Below are 20,730 nucleotides of genomic sequence, written 5' to 3'. Positions count from 1 at the left end.
GGTTGGTACGTCATCGATGGCAACGTCAGCAGAACTACAAACACACGTAAAAAAAGTCAAGACAAGGTAAGCGCTGCATCCCCCGCGCGCCCAGAATTCTGCCGACGTCATCAGCGACTTCTTCACGAAAGATGGTCGTTTAATTTTATCCTGATTGATTTGCTATCAGTGCATGATACGATGGTGTTTGGCAGAGCGTTCCACAGTACTATTGCGTCCGGAAAAAATGAAGAATTTAATGCTAAGGTGTGACAGTTGATACGTACAATGCTATGATTATGGTTTAGGCGGCTAGATGTCCTGTGGGGGGGCTGTAGCTTTGCATGTCTCGTACGGGGATGATAATAGAAGTGCTGTAGAAGACCTAGGCGAGACATGATACGGCGCGACATGAGCGATGGAAAGGCGATGAATTTTCTCAGTGCTGTGATACTGGTTTTCTTTGAATAGCAAGAAGTTATAAATCGGATGGCGCGATTCTGTACGGCTTCAAGGTCGGTGGCGAGATACGCTTGGGATGGATGCCAAACGGAGGACGCATATTCTAGTTTGGGGCGAATGAAAGTTATATAGGCTAGTTGTTTTATTTCCGGGGATGCGGCCTTCAAGTTACGTCGCAGATAACCGAGTGTGCGTGAGGCTTCAGCGCAAATGTTTTGAATGGGGGTTACCCATGATAGTGGTGGTGTTAGGTGGAGGCCAAGATATCTGTAGGATAACGCGGGGGTAATGAAAAGCGAGCCAATACTATATTGATGCTGATTCACAGTGCGTTTCCTCGTGAAAGTCATGGATTTACACTTGCTAATGCTAAAAGGAAGGAGGAATTTATTAGACCAAGAGGCGAGTGTATTAAGATCAGATTGAAGCAAACATGAGTCGTTCGTCGTCCTAATCTCCCTGTATATGACGCAGTCATCCGCAAAAAGACGTAATTTTGATTTTATATTACAAGGGAGATCGTTAATGTAAATTAGGAATAGTAGCGGTGACAGTCCGGCACCTTGTGGGACTCCCGATGTTACATTGGTGAGAGGTGAATGGCTATCATTTGCGGAAGTGAACTGCTTGCGTCCTGAAAGAAAATATTTAATCTAGCGGATTAGGTTGGCGGGAATTCTTAGGGATGAGAGTTTCTGAAGTAAATGACTATGGAGAACGCGATCAAATGTTTTGGAGTAATCGAGGAATATAGCATCTATTTGAAGGTTATTGTCCATGGATTCTAGTAAGTCATGTATGAACTCAGCAAGCTGTGTTTCACACGAGAGATGTTTTCTAAAACCATGCTGTTGAGGATAAAAGAAGTCGTTAGATTCGAGGTGTGCCATTAGGTTCGTGGATATAATGTGTTCGAGAAGTTTGGATGGGACACTGGTTAGAGAGATAGGACGGTAGTTGGATGCTGATTTGCGGTCACCTGTTTTGAAGACTGGAATGATTTGAGCGATTTTCCAATCGTCCGGTATTTCCTCCGATTGGAAAGACTGGGTGAAGATTAATTGTAATATCTGTGACGAGGTTTCCGATGTGTTTTTCAGTAGTTTGCTATTGATATGGTCAGAGCCTGCCGATGAAGACAATTTTAGAGAATCAATGATGTTACTGATACCGTTTGCATTAATCTGTATCTCAGGCATCGTGACTGGTGGCGACTCTGATGGAGGCTGGGTCGAACAGTTGTGTGCGGGGGTGAAAACCAAAACGAAATAACGGTTCAAGACGGCGGCACACTGTTCTGATTCCACTGGTTCACCATCAGTTCCCATGAGGGCTATTTGGTTCGGCCGATACCTGGGGGACAGAATATGCCAGAATTTGTTGGGGTTCGATTGCAAGATTCCAAGTAGATCGACTGAAAAGAATTTATGCTTTGAGGCAGCTACGCTTTCAATGTATGTTTTTGCAGACTGATGATATCGGTCCCACGTAGCACGGCTGTTAGATGACTTTGCTGATCGATAAAGGCGTTTTTTTCCTGTTTAGGAGACGTTTCAGACTTACGGTAAACCACTCATTGGTAGGATCGGATTTTATATTTATTTTAGGGATGTATTTGTTTCTTAGATTTATTAATGTTGTTTTATATAATTCCCAGTTGTGATTAACCGTTCTCGACAAGGAGGACTCGAGAAAGTACGTGTGAAACTGTGCAAGTTCGTTATTTATAGCTTCAAAGTTCCCCTTTTTATAGTTGAAGATTATCTTTTGAGATGCTGATCTTACTTTTAATAGCAGTGATATGGAAATGGGTAGGAGAGCGTGGTCACTGATTCCAGGGAGAATCGTTACGTTTTTAATGTCGTCAGGACTGCTCGTCAGTAAAAGATCAAGAGTGTTATTCCCTCTCGTCGGTAGTGATATGGACTGAAGAAGATTGAAATCAAGAGTTAGATCGAGAAATTGCTTGGGCTCACTGGATTGTGAATTGCCAGGCACGCTGAGTAGAGGCCAGTTAATCTGGGGAAAATTAAAGTCGCCAAATAGAAAAATAGGCGAGTTGGGGAAGTTGTCCCTGATATATGTTAGCCTATTGTACAGTGAGGTGCTAAAAGATTGACCATGATCGGGTGGCCTGTAACAAATGCCAAATAAAGCTTTCGCAGTTGAAGTATGGACACAAATCCACGATAGTTCGAGTACGTCATCGTGGCAAACTAAGAATGATGATAGTGTATTTCTTACAGCTATGAGTACGCCACCCCCTCGACGGCCACTGTAATCTCGACGATAAATGGTGAAGTTCAGATTAGTGGGAAGCAATTCGTTATCAAGGACTTCTTCAGTTAACCACGTTTCGGTTAGAATGATAATGTGAGCTTCAATGTCGTCAACAAAGCTAAGGAGCTGGTCACGCTTTGGAATAAGGCTTATCATGTTGGTGAATGTGATTTGGATGTCGAGGTATGATGAAGGTCGTCTGTTGAGCATGATTTGTTGCGCGTCATTCGCTAACATCGGCGTTGGAAACACGTACAGTACATTCGATAACCGAGTCAGTAACATGGTTGTAAGTATAACACTTTTTTCTAGCGTACAATTTACCAAGTCGCAGTTTGAAGGCGCATTTTTGAGGGCGAATAAACTTCAGAAGCTTGGAGCGAGCAAGACGTGTTTCAGGAGCAAAATCTTCTCTGATTGCGTATGGCGTGTCTTTCAGTTTAGGCCCACACGCCAGGATGTTTTCCTTGGTTGAAATGCGCTAGCCTAATGATGATTGGCCGCTGTTTGTCTGAGCAGAATGATCCTAGTAGATGTGCGCGTTCTATACATCCTGCGTCCAGATGAACATCGAGCTCAGAGGAGCACAGGTCTCGAACTTTTGTTTACGGCTCTTCCCAAGTTTCCTTTTCGACGTCTTTAAGGCCGAAAAGAAGTAAGTTGTTCCTTCGCATGCGATTGTTTGCATCGATATTGGCGGCATGAAGAACTGCAAGCTCACGTTTTATTTTTTTCGTCTATTTTCACATCGTTTGGATCATTTTTGTGAGCGAATTCCAACAAAGAAATGCGGTTGTTTAGCTCCGATATTAGCTTTCCGTGGTTGTCTTGCGTAGCCTTAAGTTCTTTTAGTTCAGCAGATAAGACGGATTGCGCGTCCGCGAGGCGTTTGAGTGCGTTTAGAACAGATGGATCGCCGAGTGATGTTGGCGTTCCTGGGTTGAGCTCAACATCCCCTGATAGATACAACAATATTTGGGACAACAGGTGGAAGGATTTACAGTCGCAGCATATTCGCACAGCGCTACGCCACCTGATCACATAGGGGCAAGACACCGCTACAAGACAACGGTTGCTAGTTTTAAATTCACTGCAATTGTTCATATAACCAACCTGTAATGTCAGCGGAGGGTTGAGCATGTTGCAGCGTGCGGTGTCGAGCCCCAGATGATCGGCAGCAGATCGCGGTATATATGTTGCGCGGGTGGGTCTGGTGACTGATGACGTCGATGAGGAGCTATGTTGCCAGGGGAGCAACAGTATCCGGGCTAGGTTCGGAGTGTCATCCACTACGGCGCCGAGCACACGGTCACTGACCACGCACTCCCCACCGCGAGCGGGTGACGGGGCTTGAGAAAAGGGGCATTCAGCAGCAGGCAGCCAGAGTAGCAGAACCTGTAATGTCAGCAGAGGGGTGAGCATGTGCAGCGTGCGGTGTCGAGCCCCTCCTAGAACCAATGCCATTGCTACCTACTGCCTAGTCTCCTGCCTGCTTTTTTCCTACCTTGTCACTGAAGTCGCCCATTAGTACAGTATACTGCATCATATTTTCGCATTGCCGATTCTGCATCTTCGTAGAAGCTTTAAACTGCCTGGTCATCATAACTACTTGTAGGTGCATCATAACTACATGTAGAGGATACCTGTCGGAGCTATAATAGGAGGCACGTGAACCACCGATTTCGCCTAAGGGCACCCGAGAAAATCAGTAAGTTCAGTTATTGCCTGAGGTTCATTCTCATCATATGCTGCCTTGACCTTGCTGGATGATCGTTTGTTCAACAACATATATCTTCGCATGGGTTACGCGGGTCATAAAGTTCCTTTTCTGGGTGACCATGATAAAGGCACAACAGAATTCCTACATAGCGTAACGGCAGTTTCATCAACCTTGCTCACAGCGACATTATATATCTGGACGTTTAATTTCTTCCAAGCCTTAGTTACAACTTTCGTTTTCTCTTCTTCCATCCTTATTTCGCTTTTTTTTTATCCTCCGCCTAGTTTGCTCGAGGTCCGGCCAGTTTTTCTACTGCCCACTTTACCAGTAACGCTTCCTTTCGTTCAACCCCGCCTTTGTGGGGCGCCTAGGTAAATAAAATACACAACAGAAAAAGCTTTGTCTGCCGCACCGCAACTATCCTTTGCCTTTCCTTCCTCAGGCCATCAGTTCCCTTACAGGCCCCTAACTCGTTTGTCACGCTCTCCAGCCTTCACTCGGCCGGCAGCGTCGTTTTGCATGGTGCCATCGTCGACGATCGTTTTGAGCAGGCCCGAAATTGCTGCGTGTCGGCTCAGCAGGTGTCTTGTGCTGTTGATCTCCGTGTTTGTACAGGCTTTTGGCCATTTGGTTCCTTTTAAAGTTTTTCTCCCTTTCTGCTCTTTTCAGACACTTTTTATCCTTACATTTGCTCTATGCGGAATACGCGATCAAGTTTTAGTCAGCGCACTTAGGGTCTTCTGATTGTTTCGTTTGAACAAGCTGGCTTTATTTTTTACTTTGATAAACCGACGAAAAGGTCCTCATTTTCTTCAGAGTGCTCCGCAGAAGACCGTGTCGTCTTGCTGTCTTGCAGTCCTGCCCCGTACATCCCTGTGTGCAGTAAACGTGGCTTGGAATGCCGGTGGCTTAACCTTTTTTTGTCCTATTTGAGCGACCTCTTCTAAGCAAATACTGCAAACACGCGAGGGTCCAGCGATCAGTGCTCACACAGCCGCCGCGTCAAGTGTACTGCATGCCTTTGAGGTCCTTGAAATTGATGGTTTATGGATCCATTGAGCTTTGCCGCCGCATGGTTTCTGACACAGAGGTTAAACGCGCGTTTCTATGAGTTTCCCTAGCAATGTTCGCATGTCGCAAATGGCCTTTAGACGTGAGCGCGTATTAGAGTTAAGGATGACTCGCAGACAGAGGTAAAGCGTTTTAGACGCCCTCCCTGCTCGGCTGAGTGTTTCATTTTCAAGCCGTGTCGGTAAGGGTGAAATGCATCGGCGTAAATCGACGTAACGTTAATTTAATACGAATCTATAGGGTACTTTGTGCTTCCTGATGTTTAAGATTGTAATTGTTTTACGAGGTATGGGGTGCTAGGCGCTACCTATGAGTGGTCTACTGTTCCTTGCATGGTGTCTTGTCTCTTGCATGCTTATCGTCGCCTGTAGCGAAAAGTTTAATTTTTTCTTTTAGAATGACGAGGTCTGCTGCCTCGACCAGCAGCGTCTCATTGCACGACGGATGAAGATGGTATCCAAAATTAGTGCCGTTTCTGCTACCCTATCAATGAAAGTTTGCTTTCGCCGAATGCGCAAATCTTCGACGATCATTCATCACACCTTAATCGTAATTTATTCTTCACATCAATACATCGTTTTATTATTTGGCCAGAAAGAAAATTTTCGACAGCGCAGTCGCGAAGTCCACTCAGAATCTGAGGCTCTGAACCGATATAAAGATGCAATATCAAACATTTTAAGTCAGAGCAAGCAGAGAAAGCACCAGACCGTAAATTTCGACAGAAAATATCGAATTCTCACTATCAGCGTGGTTCGATGAACACGGTAGGGTGAAGGAGCAGCAGTTCACCGTTTCCACAGTGCCGCATGTAACAATCACACGTACTCCTTGTCGCGATTTCGTAGTTAACTATTAATAGTACAAAAAGAAAAGAACTTTTTCAGCCGCGGCATATGCAATCAAATACAGCGGCGCCCGAGCTGCGGCACGGAATAGAAAGGACAGCCAGAAGACAGGGATAGGAAATAAAAGGAGAGACATACGAAAGAAAGGACGCGGCAGGCTATAAAGGTATAAAGTCAGTCACATGGAAAGTGTAAAATAGCATGATGCCTGCAGCTCATTGTTACAATATTGCTACGAAGATGGCGTCGGGCAGTGGCGCGGGGCGGAGCGCTCGCGCCAGGCTCGCTGGCCATTAAAGCATATTTCATCGTCATGTCATCACGTCGTTCTGTTTCTGTTGTGTCGCCGTGTTCCATCGCTTGTCATGCCACCACGTAACATTTGGTTGGAGATGCGGATCATCCCCATCCTCGCCTTGCACCGTCGAAGCCAACCGTGCGCCGGGTCCATCTGCCGAAAGCCCGTGGAGATCGCCGCTCAGCTCTGCTCCAGCCCTTTGTGCTCAGATCCGACCAGCCGCTGTTCCTAGCCTCGTCCCTAGCCCTAAACACAACACACGACGACCAGAAAGAACCCGAAGCCGACCCTACCGACTCCACGACGAAGCGACCTGACGACCACTCGAGCGAAGACAGCACCCCCGCCCAAGCCGTTCGGCGTGTCCATGAGCCTTGGCCTTCGGCAAACGGTGAAGATTGGACTTGATGCTCCGGTGCAAGCATTCTGCCCGTCTTCGCATTCATTGTGGTGCCCAGCGTTTCAATATGTCCCAATCCTGTGTCTGTGTTCATCGTCACGTCATGCATTAGATTTCTAGCAATCGATAGGGACGATCGCTCGGTGGCCCCGGGTAATGCTACGAAGATGGCGGCGGGCAGTGGCGCGGGGCGGAGCGCTAGCGCCAGGCCCGCTGGCCATTAAAGCATATTTCATCGTCATGTCATCACGTCGTTCTGTTTCTGTTGTGTCGCCGTGTTCCATCGCTTGTCATGCCACCACGTAACAACAAAGCCTACGGATAGGGATCTAATAGCTGCACAGTGCCGCCACGAACGCCACACAGGCTGCAGCATAGAGGAACACTATGACGGAGCGAAGAAGTAACCTCCCTCCTGCAGCAAAAAGTCCTCATGCAGCCTGCTGGTCGGAAGGGGAAGTGGGGGAGGCACGCGCGTGAGCCGGGCGGAAACCGCTTCCTGGCCCCCATATCGCCGTCGTTCCCGAATCCGATCCTCCAGAGAGGCGGTTCGCCTGCATGTACTCCCAAACGTAGTTTGCAAAACGTTTCTCTTCGCCCTGTTGTCCATCGGGGAGGAATGAGCGCCTTGTAGCGAGCTAATGCACGTAGGTGGGAAGGTTGCCGTGGAAATATATTTCCCTTCAAATGCCGTACCATTATCGTGCTGAAAATAGTGTGCCCTTCTATAGCATCAATATTTCTAGAAAGAGCCTTTTTTCTCTGACACTACCCGTGCAGCGGCCGTGTCTGTAGCGTCGGTCCCGCGAAGGTTGAAGCGAGCCAGCAAGGACTGCGCGCGAGTGCTGGAGACGTACGGGGAGGTTGCTTGTGCAAGTATATGCCGTCCTCATTTTTGGCCAAGAACGTGTGATATCAGGATGCCCAACGAGAGTCAACGCTTTTGTGATGCATAAAGGATGAAATGTATCATCAACGTGAGAACAAGGATAGATCACTTGAGGAGATCGCTACAAATTTGGAAGCAGACTTCACAGGTGAGAAAGATTCATTTGTCCGGTTGTCTTCAGAATTGAGATAAAACATAATTGGCTTTACGATTACTCTTATGCAACTCATTCGCACTTATCGAGAAAATAATTCCTGCATGTCTCGAAACTTGCGTGCTGCGCTCACGAATGCACCGGCAATCGCCCATGATATGTTACTGAACATGCGCGCGATTAGCGCAATTAGTTGTATGCATGCATGGCAGCAGATAGACACTCAAGGCACGCTTTGTTTTGGCACAATCAGTTCATTTTAAAGTTGTTTAAGGGCGGCTGAGGGCGGAGAGGTAGTCGCGCAGAAAAAAAAAAACAGCTCGTAAAAATTAGTCTCTACATAGAACTGCCGCTAACACTGTTTAGTGTCTTTGCATGAAATTCTTATTTTAAACTGGAATAAATACGCTTATATGCATCAATGAAAATGCATAATGTTTTATTTGGGACAGAGAAAAATAGGGTGATTCTACATGCGCGAAAGCAAATTTTCTTGCCTCTACAGAACACATTATAGTATTTTTCCTGGGACCAGGCACAGAACCGTCTGACGTCGCTACATACCTACATAGCTTGGGTGGTTGCGACATTTACGTCAGAAGGTTGTGTTACGTTAGAACATTTTTTTGCGACAGAACGTCGTGTTGTTACGTCAAAACATTGTGTTGTCTGCTGCGAGAAAACAAAGTTATGTTATCGCAACCAACAGGACGTTGTTTTGTTACGTCATAACTTTGTGTTGTTCCAAAAGACAACACAAAGTTCTGACGTAACAATACAACGTTCTGTCGTAGCAAGAAAATGCTCTGACGCAACAACAGAACGTTCTGTCGTTAAAACAGAATATCTTTTCGTAGCGACACAATGTTCTGACGTAAAAGCACAAATTTAGTTGTCGGCGCAGAAATATCTGTGTAATAAAAATTTCTGTAGCGCAATAGAAATTTTTGTACTACTACAGAAAATTTCTGTTGACGTTTTCGACTGGGTGTTCGCCGATATCGGCTTCGAATTGATGACCACGGTCATTGATGATCACTCGAAGGGCGCCGTGGCGAAGAATGACTGAGTGCAGCAAAAAAGAGGAAACGTCTCCTGCTCTTGCAGACCTCAGAGCAGTGGTCTCGACGTATCGTGTGCCGTAGTCGCCGCATAAAATAATCCAGCGGTGACCGGTTGCTGACTTGGGCACCGGATCAGGCAAGGCGATTTCAATTTTGCTCAAATGGGTCATGTGACGAGCTGATCGGTTCCAGCAGTCCAACTGGTGGAGTACGGCGATGCTTGAATAGTTGGCACTGGACGCAGCTTGCAACGTACTGCCGCACTCCCTTGTATTATCTGGGACAGTAGAATTATTGCCGCGTTCGGTAGTATGTAAGGGCGAACCACAAATGGCAGGCTGCAATATCGTCGTGCATGGCTTGAATAACAACGGCCCGAAGGCTCGCAGGGACGACCAGAAGCAGGCGGGCAGCCTTAAATGAATAGTTCTTGAAACGTAAACTTTCATGAATGACGAATTCTCAGGTGCAGACGTGCGGGCTTAGTCGAAGAACTGTTGAAGACAACGGTCTCTCCGCTCTTCTTGATACTGGAAAACTCCAAGGAGAGGGGAAATAAACAGTCATCGAGGTCGTAGTTGGTGCTCGCTGTATCCGGTAGAGGTAAGTGTGACGAACAGTGCGTGCCAGCGCGGCGGCTTCCGCTTTTATACGAAACAGTAAAGTCGTAGTCCTGGAGGCGCAAGGCCCAACTAGTGAGTCGGGCGGATGGATAGCGCAGGCCAACAAACCAACACAGAGTGGTGATCTGTCACGATATTGAAATGATGCCCATGTAGCTATGGTCGAAACTTTTGGACCGCATAAAAGACCACCAGGCACTCTAACCCCTTTAATGTGCAGTTTACTTCCGATTTGGTTAAAGTGCGGCTTGCACACGGAACAACGTGCTGGAGGCTGGTATGCAGTTGAACAAGGACCACGCCGACACCGGCGCCGCTGGCATCCGTGTGGACTTCAGTAGGCGCCGCTGGGTCAAGTGGCGCAGAAGAGGCCCAGATGTTAACGAATACTTCAACTGCTTGAAGGCAGACTCACATGCAGACGACCATATAAATAGAGTGCCCTTGTGTAGCAGTGAAGTGAAGGGATGGGCGAGCTCAGTGAATCCTGGAATGAACCTATGGAATTAGGAACACAGGTCCAGGAAGCTTCGCAGGTGTTTCAGAGTAAGGGTTCGTGGAAAGTTACTCACGGCAGCTATATTCTATGGGACGGGTCAGATGCCTCTTTATTGGCAAGAAATTTGAGAGCAAGGGTTTGCTGTTCGCCAAAACGACATTTTTGGAGTTCAAAACCAATCCAGCTTGCGCAATGCAGGCGAGCACAATACTCAATCGTTCGTTGGGCTCATCAAAGGTCTTGCCGTAATGATAAGTCGTCGAAATAACACATGCATACCTCCCATTTAAGTCTACGCAAGGTAGTGTCCACGGACCGCTCAAATGTAGCTTGTGCATTACGCAGTGCAAAAGGCAGTACAGTAACTTCGTACAGCCGTTTCGGTGTAACAAATGCAGTATTCTCTCGGTCCGATGGATGCGTGGGTATTTGTCAATTACCCGTCCATAGGTCAACTGACGAGAAGTACGACGCAGACTGAAGACAATTCATGGCATCATCTATACTTGGAAGAGGATAGAAGTCGTTTTCGCGAAGGCATTTAATTGACAGTAATCGAAGCAAAAACGCATGGAATGGTCCTTCGTGTGCAAAAATTTAACAGGGGCAGCCAACGAACCTGATGACTCCCGAAGGACGCCTTTCTGTAGCATGCCGTGTACTATTTCGTTGATTAATTTGCGCCCTGCTGAGGACACACGAGGAGGTTTCTGGGAGGTGCTAATCTGGTATTTCAGACGAGAAGCTGGCAGCGAAGTGGTAGTGGCTGGCTGAGCGAAGTCAAATACCGACATTTGCTTGGCGAGAACATGCTACAATGCGAGACGCCCAGAAGACGGAAGCGATTTGTTGATCATGCCATCGAGATTAGTCGAAAATCCTGTCTGGGCAGGCATGCCCGTCGTCAGAGAAAGGAGGAGGAGGAGGAAGATGAGGAAAGGTAGGGAGGTTAACCGGTAAACAAACAGGTTTGCTACCCTGAACTAGGGGAGAGGGGTAGATGGGTACAAAAGTTGTGGGTGAGAGAGGGATGGGTGATGGCAGTACAGTTACATCACAGACATGTCACGTCACATATCACGTAAAATAAAAAATCATAGCCTTCCGATCAGTCCTGTGCTTTTCATAAAGCGGAGCAGTGCCTGGGAGGCCTTCATCGCAGACGATCGCCGTGGCCAGGGACCTAAGATCTTAATTTCAGTTAGTGGGCGTCCATCTAGGCGCTCCAGAGAACGGATGTGCAGAGCACCATATGCATCAAACCGAGCGAGTTTTATGCTGGATGGGAGTAAAACAGGTTCATTTGATGCGTTGACTTTCTACACGCATGCTCTTCCTGCAGCTGCTGCAAAAAGAACACTTAGCACCAGAACATTATTCTTCGCGGCGTTCTTGAAATCAGGCTCTCCCGGCAAAAAGAAAGTGCAAACAAGATTCTGAGAAGAGCGAACTGTAACAAACATTGCGGCTCTAGCTGGTGACAGCAAATCCTGTGTTGCACTGAATGTTCCGTCGCGGGGTTCGGTTGAATCGTCCACGAATGCAAGCGTATTGCGGCGAAGAGAAATTTCACCAGCACCGCAGTCGAGTGTAGGCCCACATTCGCTTAAAAATTCAATACCTAGTATGACATCGTGCGTTGTGTGGAGCAATACGACCAACTTTGTCCGAAGCTTGTCACTGGCGATAACGACTGACACGAAACACATACCAACAGGGTGCAAAATTTCACCTCCCGCACACCACGAAAACTAGCAGGCCGATCCCACGCAAACACACCTTTCCGTCCAAGGGGGGTTTTAAAAGCAAGACTCATTACAGATATCGTGGCACCAGTGTGGTGTCCACCAAAGCAAAAGTAGTTACGCCATAACACAAAAACACTTTTATTTTTAACAGAAGGAGAGTAAGTGATATTGGTGAAGACGATTCCGCGACCGCACATTCATCGGCCGCAGCAGTTAGTTTTCGGGAAGCGGCCATACAGAGTGGCGGCGGGGCGACGGTGAATGGCTTCGCTGAATAGGTGGTGTAGCACTGCGATTGGAAGAGGGTGAGTCATTTCGGAGTGTTCTTATGTCGCAGTGGCCAGGAACAAGGTGGGTTCCAGGGCTGGTAGTCATAAAATGCTGCCGTAGGCTGACCAGACGGACCTGCGTACAAACGTGATATTAATGCGATAGCAACACTGCCCCAGGTTTTGGCCCGTCGCGTCGTCCCGGGAGCGTATTGCCAAACCGCATCCCATAGGAGCACTCGAGCAGACGATGCTCTAGCACGTGATTTTGTCGCGTGATTTCGTGGTGCGTGATTTGTCGCCCAAAGGAATAAGAGCGCATTTAAAGGCAGCCGCTTGTGTCGCTTCTGTGGCGAATTCCCGGAAAGGACACGTTTGACTCTTAACAGTCGCGAAGAAGATGAAGACGAAGAAGACGACGACGAACAATACCAAGAAGACGATGAAGAAGCCGAAAAAGAAGTCGACGAAGAAGACGATTGCGAATAATAACGAGAAGACGAAGAAGAAGGCGATCACGGAGAACATCCGGCTGCCGCTCAATTATTTCTGGTTTTGATGATCTCCTCTGCTTAATACTGAAAAGGCACCCTTATATTATTTTACTTCAAGTGTCCTGGCTTTCCTTTAAATAAAGATTCTCTTTAACAACTTTCGGCCGTTTAGATGAGATCGCCCAGGCAAGAGCCATGGGTTATCGGTTTTAGTTTCGTCGAAAATGTGTCATAAGGTTTCAGTTTCGTATGAATTCGTTTGTTAGATTGTGAAACACTTTGGAGTTTACACTGCCCGGTAGCACCCCTTTCACAATGGCCAATGCATACTTCCAAAATGGCTTTCGTTGTACTTCGCAACTGGATGGTTTGTTAACTCGTTGTTCTCAAAACCTTATATTAGCTGGTGATTTCGACTCGCACCCTAATTCTTAGGGCCTGAAGACTGATTCTTGTGGGTGTAGAATGTGGGACTGGATTCAGGACAATGGCTTATAGTGCCACAATTTTGGGAATATCACCTTATTGAGGGGAAGGTGCTCTTCAGCACTGAATCTAACTTTTTCAACTGCGGGTCTTCTTATATCATTGTGGGCAGCCATAGATAGTGGAACCAGCACTGATCCTCTTCCTATTACCTACAATTTAATTATTTCCAAAGCTATCTACAGGGCTCTCCACAGGCGCTTTGTAAATTATATTAAATACGAAACCGCTCTTCGAACTTCCCTTTCGTCTATTTCCCCTTCTGACGCTCATTCACGGGCGCCGTCTGTGGTGTCATGATTGTACGATGCGATTGAACCGGCTGATTTTTCTGTTGTCTCATCTAGTCAGCCACAAAATTCATCTTGGTGAAATTCTGACTTCACTCGTGCTTATCGGTGCCGAAAAGCTGCATGGAAGAGTCTGCGTCATAATCAGTCCCCCTCTGATTGGTTACAATACAAGTTTCATGCTGCCCTTTCTAAACGGGCTGTGTTATCATCTAATCAAGAACATAAGGCTGATTTGCATATTTTTATTTTGATAATAAGCAACGGAGTGTGCTATTTAGTTTCCTAAGCCGTACTAAATCTCCGCAGCAAGTAGTCTCGTCTTCATCTGCATGGTACTGAGCCCTAGCGAGGCGGCTAATTTATTCGATAGTGTTGGTCGCGGACTAAAAATTCCCTTTTCGTCGCTATGCCCAAGGCCGCTCGCATTCTCTGTTGTGCGACAGATTTTTCCGAGATGACTATGCCGAAATTGGCAACTGTAATTTCAAAAGCGAGAGCTTCAGCTCCAGGCCCTGATGGTATTACTGCTGGTATGTTAATGATGTTATTCCTGTGAAGAAATTATTAAAAATTGCTAACTGTTCGTTAAAGTACTCCTGGATATCTAGATCCTGAAAGCTATCCAAAGTGGTTCTACTACTAAAGAATCAAAGCCTTGGCTATGTCCTCAGACCGAGTTCTTTAGCATCTATTCTGGTGAAAACAATAGAGTGCATAATTAATTTGCGTTTATCGCAGTTTAGTTTAAGATATAAAATTCTTTCTCCCAGATAGATTGACTTCCGTCCAGAATGCCAAATATGGTCTGCTCACATTGACCTGGAGAGCAGAATCCGTGTGGCTAGCCGGTCTCGCGAAATATCTGTTCGAGTAACTCTGGATATTTCATAAGCTTATGACAGTGTTGATCGCAGATTACTAATTGCTCATTTAATAACTTGTCAAACTCCGAAGTAAATATTCGCCTGGATTCAAGAATTTTTATCAGGAAGATTTTTTACTGTTGTCACGAGTTACTCACATTCTAGTGGAACTTAAGAAGAAGAAATGGGTATGGGCAAGACATCTAGTGCGAAGAGAGGATAACCGATGGTCGCTTAGGGTGACAAACTGGATTCCAAGGGCAGGAAAGCGCATCAGGGAGCGGCAGAAAGTTAGGTGGGAGGATGAGGTTAAGAAGTTCGCAGGGGTCAAGTGGATGCAGCTAGCACAAAACAGTGTTAATTAGAAAAATATGGGAGAGGCCTTCGCCCTGCAGTGGGTATAGTCAGGCTGATGACGATGATGATGATCAGGATGATATTTCATCTCGCACATTTTCTCAATCGAAAGGCCTTCCACAAGATTCGGTCCTGTCCTCTCTTCTATTCAATCATTTCCTTTCTTCAATACCTTTGCGAGACGATGTCACACCTGTATGTCCATGCAGACGATATTGCCTTCTTTTCTTCATCCACAGATACATATACCTTATATCGTACCTCACAGAATTACCTAAATGCCCTTGCCTCCTAGCTAGATAATATTTCCCTTACTGTAAATGTCAATAAATGCTTCATTCTAGTCTTTCCGGTCAATCAACCTGCTTCTATTTCTCTTTCGTACTGTCTAGAACCTTTAGTTCAGGTGAAAACTCTTGAGTACTTGGGCGTTTGCTATGATTCTTCAATAAGCTGTAGACCACACATTGAACATATTAAGCGCAAAGGGAAGCGTGCCTTGGGTCTGCTTCATTGCATCAGCCACAGGAGATATGGAATGAGAAGATCAGCCCTTGTTATGATCTATAAACTTTATATGCGCCCTATTCTCGAACTCGGCGGCATCTTGTTTACAGGCTGTGCGGTTTACAAACTTCTACCACTTCTCTTGATTGAACGGCAAGCGTTGCGGCTTTGCCTGGACCTTCCTATTTTTGTGGCATTGAATGTCTTGTGCTCTGAGGCTCGGGTACATCCTTTGGATTGCCGTTTTGAACAACTTACGCTACAGTCCACTCTAAAATTATATGATTCTTACCTATTGTGTTCAGAAATAATTTTCATTACCTCACCTAATTTGTTTTTGAGTACGCATTGGTCTCGCTATCAAAGAACGCAGGCTGTATATGTGCAGTCGCTATTAACTCCGTTGTCAGAAGATGTGTACTCTCTTTCACAAGCCAGTTCTCATCTACCTCAAGTTAATTTAGTCCATGATGACATTTATCCCAATCATGCCAACTCTTTGCCAGTGTCTACCTTAGTTTCAATTTTGAATGACGATCTGCAACATTTCCATCCATATGTTACAATTGCCACTGTTGCTACACAGCGCCAAAAAAAAGCGTGTGTTGGGATTTTTTCTCCTCAACTTGATTGGGATTTTTCACTCTGCCTTCCCAATTATATCCCCATATTTATTTCGGAATTTTTTATTATTGTTTCAGCCATTCGAAGAGATTGTTTAGAACACCGCAACGTTATTATAGTGACGAACATCCTTTCAGTTTGTACTGCGTTGACTTCTTCTGCATCTTCTTTGCGTCGCCAGTTGTATTACCTCGCGCCGTCTCATATCCTGGAAATCAGACTTGTGTGGGTTCCTGGACATTGTGGAATTTCAATGAACGAATTCGTGGACTTTCTTGCTTGCGCTTCTTTGACTGACCCTATCCTGTCAACAATTCCACAATTCTCTTTATGTGTGGCGGCGCGATTCAAACAATTTCTTTGGATGAAATCCTCAAATTCGGCCTTCTTATCTTTTGACGACTTCCCGCAGTTGAGGTATAAATTGAATCCTGGACAGTGCCTTTCCCAACAGTGCAAAGGGTGTTTGACAAATTTCAGGTATAGGATTCCTCCCCTTAACATTCATCTTCATACATCGGGTTGTGCTCCTTCAGCCATGTGTTCATACTGCAATGAACCTGAGACGTTGGAACATTTTTTCCTGACCTGTCTTCGTGTAGCCTCCCTCCGAAACCTTTTCCTTGAAATTCCTTGCAAACATTTATCTATATCCTTGACTGTTTAAATTTACTTTCGTTTGGCGGCACTCAGCTGGATTTCAGCAGCGGGACAGTGCGCTCAGCGGTACACAAATTTGCTAATGCCTCTGGTCGGATTCCTTCCTAGGTGCACCGATTCCACTTCAGGTTCTTATTAAGTTGAAATCGTTTCTTTTTGTTTTCTGATCAGTAGGGCCTTTTTCTGTCGTATTGCATATTCATATGTATTAGTTCTTTTTATTCTCATATCTAAAAGCATGACTCCATTAATTCTGGTTTCACGTGTGGCCGATCCCCCTGGTGGGTATGGCGCATTATCTGGGGGCACAACAACAAGAAGATGAAGAAGAAGGAGAGGAAGAAGACGACGAAGATGAAGACGAAGATGAAGAACGCTCGATGACCACTTTCGCTCCACATTCGATTCAGGAGCATTTAACGCTTCTCATTTATATGTGGGCTGGCAGCGTGGCTATGTGTATATCGGTCAAACGGGCAGATTCCTCAATAAGAGAGTGTTTGAACACCGATGGCTTATACGCAAAAACCCTTTGGGTTCAGCGCACGTGAGATGCTGAAAATAAATTTGGCTAAATTGAAGTCACAAAAAACATCCATCTAGTAAGCAACCAATTGGACTTCACATACATTTGCACACGGTTCCCGTCTTATCCTCATAACAGCGGTACCTGCACACAGCATGTCACAAACTAGTAATTAATTACGTTTTAAACGTGTCAGGGGCGCTTTTTGGGGCAAAACGAACAAACAATTTAAGCTGGTTACTTGCAGTAATTCGCTCTGATTCTTAATCAAACAATCAATCTTTTAAAATCAAAGGAATGGATATTCCACGTGTCTTAGGTATGGCGCGTCCAAATTTAATTTTTTTTTGGAGACCGTCAGGGCAAGAAAAGGGGGGGGGGGGGGGTGAAGGGATGTTTTTCCTTACCGCGAACGTTTATAAAATCTGGCTTAATAGCTTCTGCTATTGGCTCCATTGGGACCTCGCTTAAAGTTTTCACAAAATTTCTATGTACGCTGCAGCGGCGTAAACATTTACTTGACAGCCGAACGGCAGCTCTGGATGTCGTTCCAATTTGCGGATCTCATAACTAGTGTTCAATAAATACTTAGTGCGCTACCAGTCGACAGGATTTTCACTCAGTACTCATATGCTTGTTTATTCACTCCTATTCTCACTGCCAGTTTACAAGTTCATAACTGAGCGAGCGTCAGCGCAACAATTGACGCGCTTGGAGCACTGCTGGCTGCGATGACCACTACAGGGGGAGGAGCCATCAATGAATGAATAGCATGGCAGCTCATCGTTCAAGTCGTACCGACAGAAATGCGCTTGCTAAGTAAACTTATGGCACGTGTACTAATCAATACCACACATATGGGCGAAGCACGGGAGGCGCCAAGGCAGTTCCTACAGTTAATATTCCGCTAGGCCTTTCTATTTGAAGTTGTATGCAGAACATAATATAACAAATCATCTTCGATGTAAGGTCCAAAAATACGTTCATTTCTTTTTCTCAAAATCTTCGTGCATATTCAGTCCTAACTTTAGCTTTCTAGACGGAGTAGAAGTCGAACGTATGAGTTTTTTCTTTTTTTTTTTCATCCTACAAACTACGCGCAAGCAATGTTGTAAGGAATATTATCGTCTTTTAACATTTTTATGAGTTAGTTGACTTTTCCGTAATAGTCCTCGGTTATCTGCGAGCTCTTTGCGGCCATTTTTCAGCTTCATTCAAATCAGTAACTTGTTTTTTGCTTAGTTAACAATACATTTCTTAGGTAAAGAACTGCATTCCCTCGCTGCCCTACTACTGCACTTCACTTCCTTGGTATTTGTAACGTTCTTTTTTGTGGAGCTCTAACAATACATAACCGTCAAGGTATTGCGAATAGTAGAAGGAAAATACGTGGCGTTAGCGCTCTACTTCCTGCGAGTAGTGCTCACAGTTCTGCACTGGCCTTCTGCCACGTTATGTGCATTTCCCGGCTAAGAATAAATTTTTTTTTCAGTTAGGGTGATGTTACTAGCCCACATAAAAGTTTAAAATTACAGCGACCAGATCACGTCTGAAACGCTTTAAGTTCACACCGCCCCTTTTAGACTGTGTTGCCTTCCACAGACGAACAGTGGCAAATCATGCATATCAGAAACGAAAATACCGGTTGATAAATTAACTTTAATTATTCTCCTTCCACGCTCTGCACCTCCTGGAATCATTCTTTTATTACCGCTAACATTAATAAATACATGTCATACGCGTCTATTTTAAAGTGCCTGACCGAACAAAGTCTGACACAGTCGTATTTAAGAAGCAGTAAGAGCAGTGCAGGCTTCTATGCGGGCAGTGACTCGGGCTTCCAAGGGGCCGGAGGAGCGCACGCACTCGTGCACTGGCGCATCGTCTCAAAGTTGTTGCCGTTGCTGTCGCAGCCGCCGTAGCTGAATCCCCTACATTGCTTTGACTGAGCATCGTAGTAGAAGCGTGGCATGTATGCCATGCAAGGTCCGGTGTGCGGGGGCGGCGACACACATCGACCACAGATTCTGAGGGACGCAAAAGGTAAAGATCGAATCGGTATAAACGAAATACACCTTGTGAGAGACTACACACAATAAGATGCATAGAACACGGCCGAAGTGCACATCTTTCAATCACTATCAGTCCGCTTTGCCGTCTCGGGATTTGTGCAGCGTTTCCCAATATTTTAGAGAACGAGTTAAGGTTACTGATGGACGTTTCTAGGTCTCCTTGTTTGACCGGGAAAGATTTCACGAAGTGCTCGGTAGCACGCATATGACTGAAGAGGACCCTTGGCAGTTTTAGGCTTGACTAAGAGCCTGTTTCCTTTTATGCTGTTTAAATCAAGCTGTGTAATGTTCGCACCAATAGATTTCGGTTCCCTCCGTTTTTGTTCCTTAATGAGAGTGAATGGCGTCAAGAAACGTAATTTGTCAAACGTACATGTATATATTTTAACGCATTTCTCACGGGAAAGACAGTAATAATATTATTGTTTTAAAGAAAAGTGCACATAGTAGGCTGTGCATTCAGCGCCTTTATAGGTTATCCTGGCCAGGCAATAGCTGTGAATAGAAAAATATATGCTTTTAATAGTGGAAGAGGCAACTACATGAACTTCACTTAGAAGTGTAGAGGTGCTCTATAACGTGTGCACAGCTTCCATAAAACACTCACGCTTCTTGGCTCCGCAGGTGATCTCACACAGTCGCTTTGTCTGGTAGCGATTCTGATTGCCTCCGCGGCCTCCGTAGATGAACTGCTCACACTTGCCAGACTGGGTATTGAACCACCACAAGGATATCATAGCCTTGCACGGCCCTGTTTCATACTTCTGGGCGCAGTTCTTGTTGGACACAGTCTCTGGTAAAAATACGAAAAGTACATTTTTCATTACCGGAAATAACACTCACATACACATGAAACTGAATGTATGGTGTGCACAAAGTGAGATATTTTCATTTTAATTCAGCGCCTTTGAGTTCTTTATGACAACTTGTCCCTGCATACCACGCCATCGAAGATCTTGTCACTGTTCCCCGAACCTTACATTTGAGTGCATGTTGAGTTGCGACTACAGCAATCCGCCCGTGATCACCTCACGTTAGTCAAGCACAGATGCGGTTAACATCGGTCTTGGTTATGCTGATCAATATGAAAATATCTTGATTTGTGCACAAACAACCTAGTTTCACAAATAGTCGAACCGGTGAATCTCGTTTGGATGGCCAGGCCGACATCCCGGTCTACCCAAGTCTACATTATAGGAATGGCTTATTTTATGAAGCAGATGTGTTTTACACACAGATCGTTGCCCCGGTCATTCATGGCAACCTGTCTTTATTTCTGGTGACAGATGTCAGACCCGATTTTCACTTATATATCTCGTTGTTAAGCCTCTATTATACCGTGAAGCCGCAGCTTAAAGCGCAAATGATGCACCTAACACCACTACCAAGTTTACCTACATGGTACAGAGCTGCCCAGTACGGAGCACCCAAGCATGTCTGGGAGAGTGCATGTGGCAACGTTGCCTTGACCATGCAACAGTCCCCAGTGTCGACAACTTTGAGTTGACTGCATTATGAGAATACGCCTTTATGCCGGTGGATGA

General features: G+C 45.6%; 1 protein-coding gene across 1 annotated transcript; it reads right to left on the bottom strand.

The window, feature by feature from the left end:
• Window positions 1-12,162: 12,162 nt before the first annotated feature.
• On the bottom strand, window positions 12,163-19,966 carry LOC146178059 (PI-actitoxin-Afv2b-like). The gene is made up of 2 exons (XM_084581939.1): window positions 19,794-19,966; window positions 12,163-12,440 (listed from the first exon to the last, which is right to left on the bottom strand). The coding sequence occupies exons 1-2, from the start codon at window positions 19,921-19,923 to the stop codon at window positions 12,346-12,348; spliced, it is 225 nt and encodes a 74-aa protein (XP_084438065.1). The 5' UTR covers window positions 19,924-19,966; the 3' UTR covers window positions 12,163-12,345.
• Between the last annotated feature and the right edge of the window lie 764 nt (window positions 19,967-20,730).

Source organism: Amblyomma maculatum, chromosome 10, assembly GCF_055883805.1.
Source record: "Amblyomma maculatum isolate TAMU_Amacu chromosome 10, ASM5588380v1, whole genome shotgun sequence".
NCBI lineage: Eukaryota > Metazoa > Arthropoda > Arachnida > Ixodida > Ixodidae > Amblyomma > Amblyomma maculatum.
Note: the sequence above shows the minus strand (reverse complement) of the source record. Positions and strands in the feature narration are given on the sequence as shown.

Bases quoted from the DNA above. Each gene is read 5' to 3' on its own strand.
- LOC146178059 (XM_084581939.1), bottom strand. From the start codon at position 19,923: ATGATATCCTTGTGGTGGTTCAATACCCAGTCTGGCAAGTGTGAGCAG. The intron at 12,441-19,793 runs GTGAGTGTTTTA...GTTTGTACGCAG, and splicing joins CACCTGCGGAGCCAAGAAGC to GTCCGTCTGGTCAGCCTACG.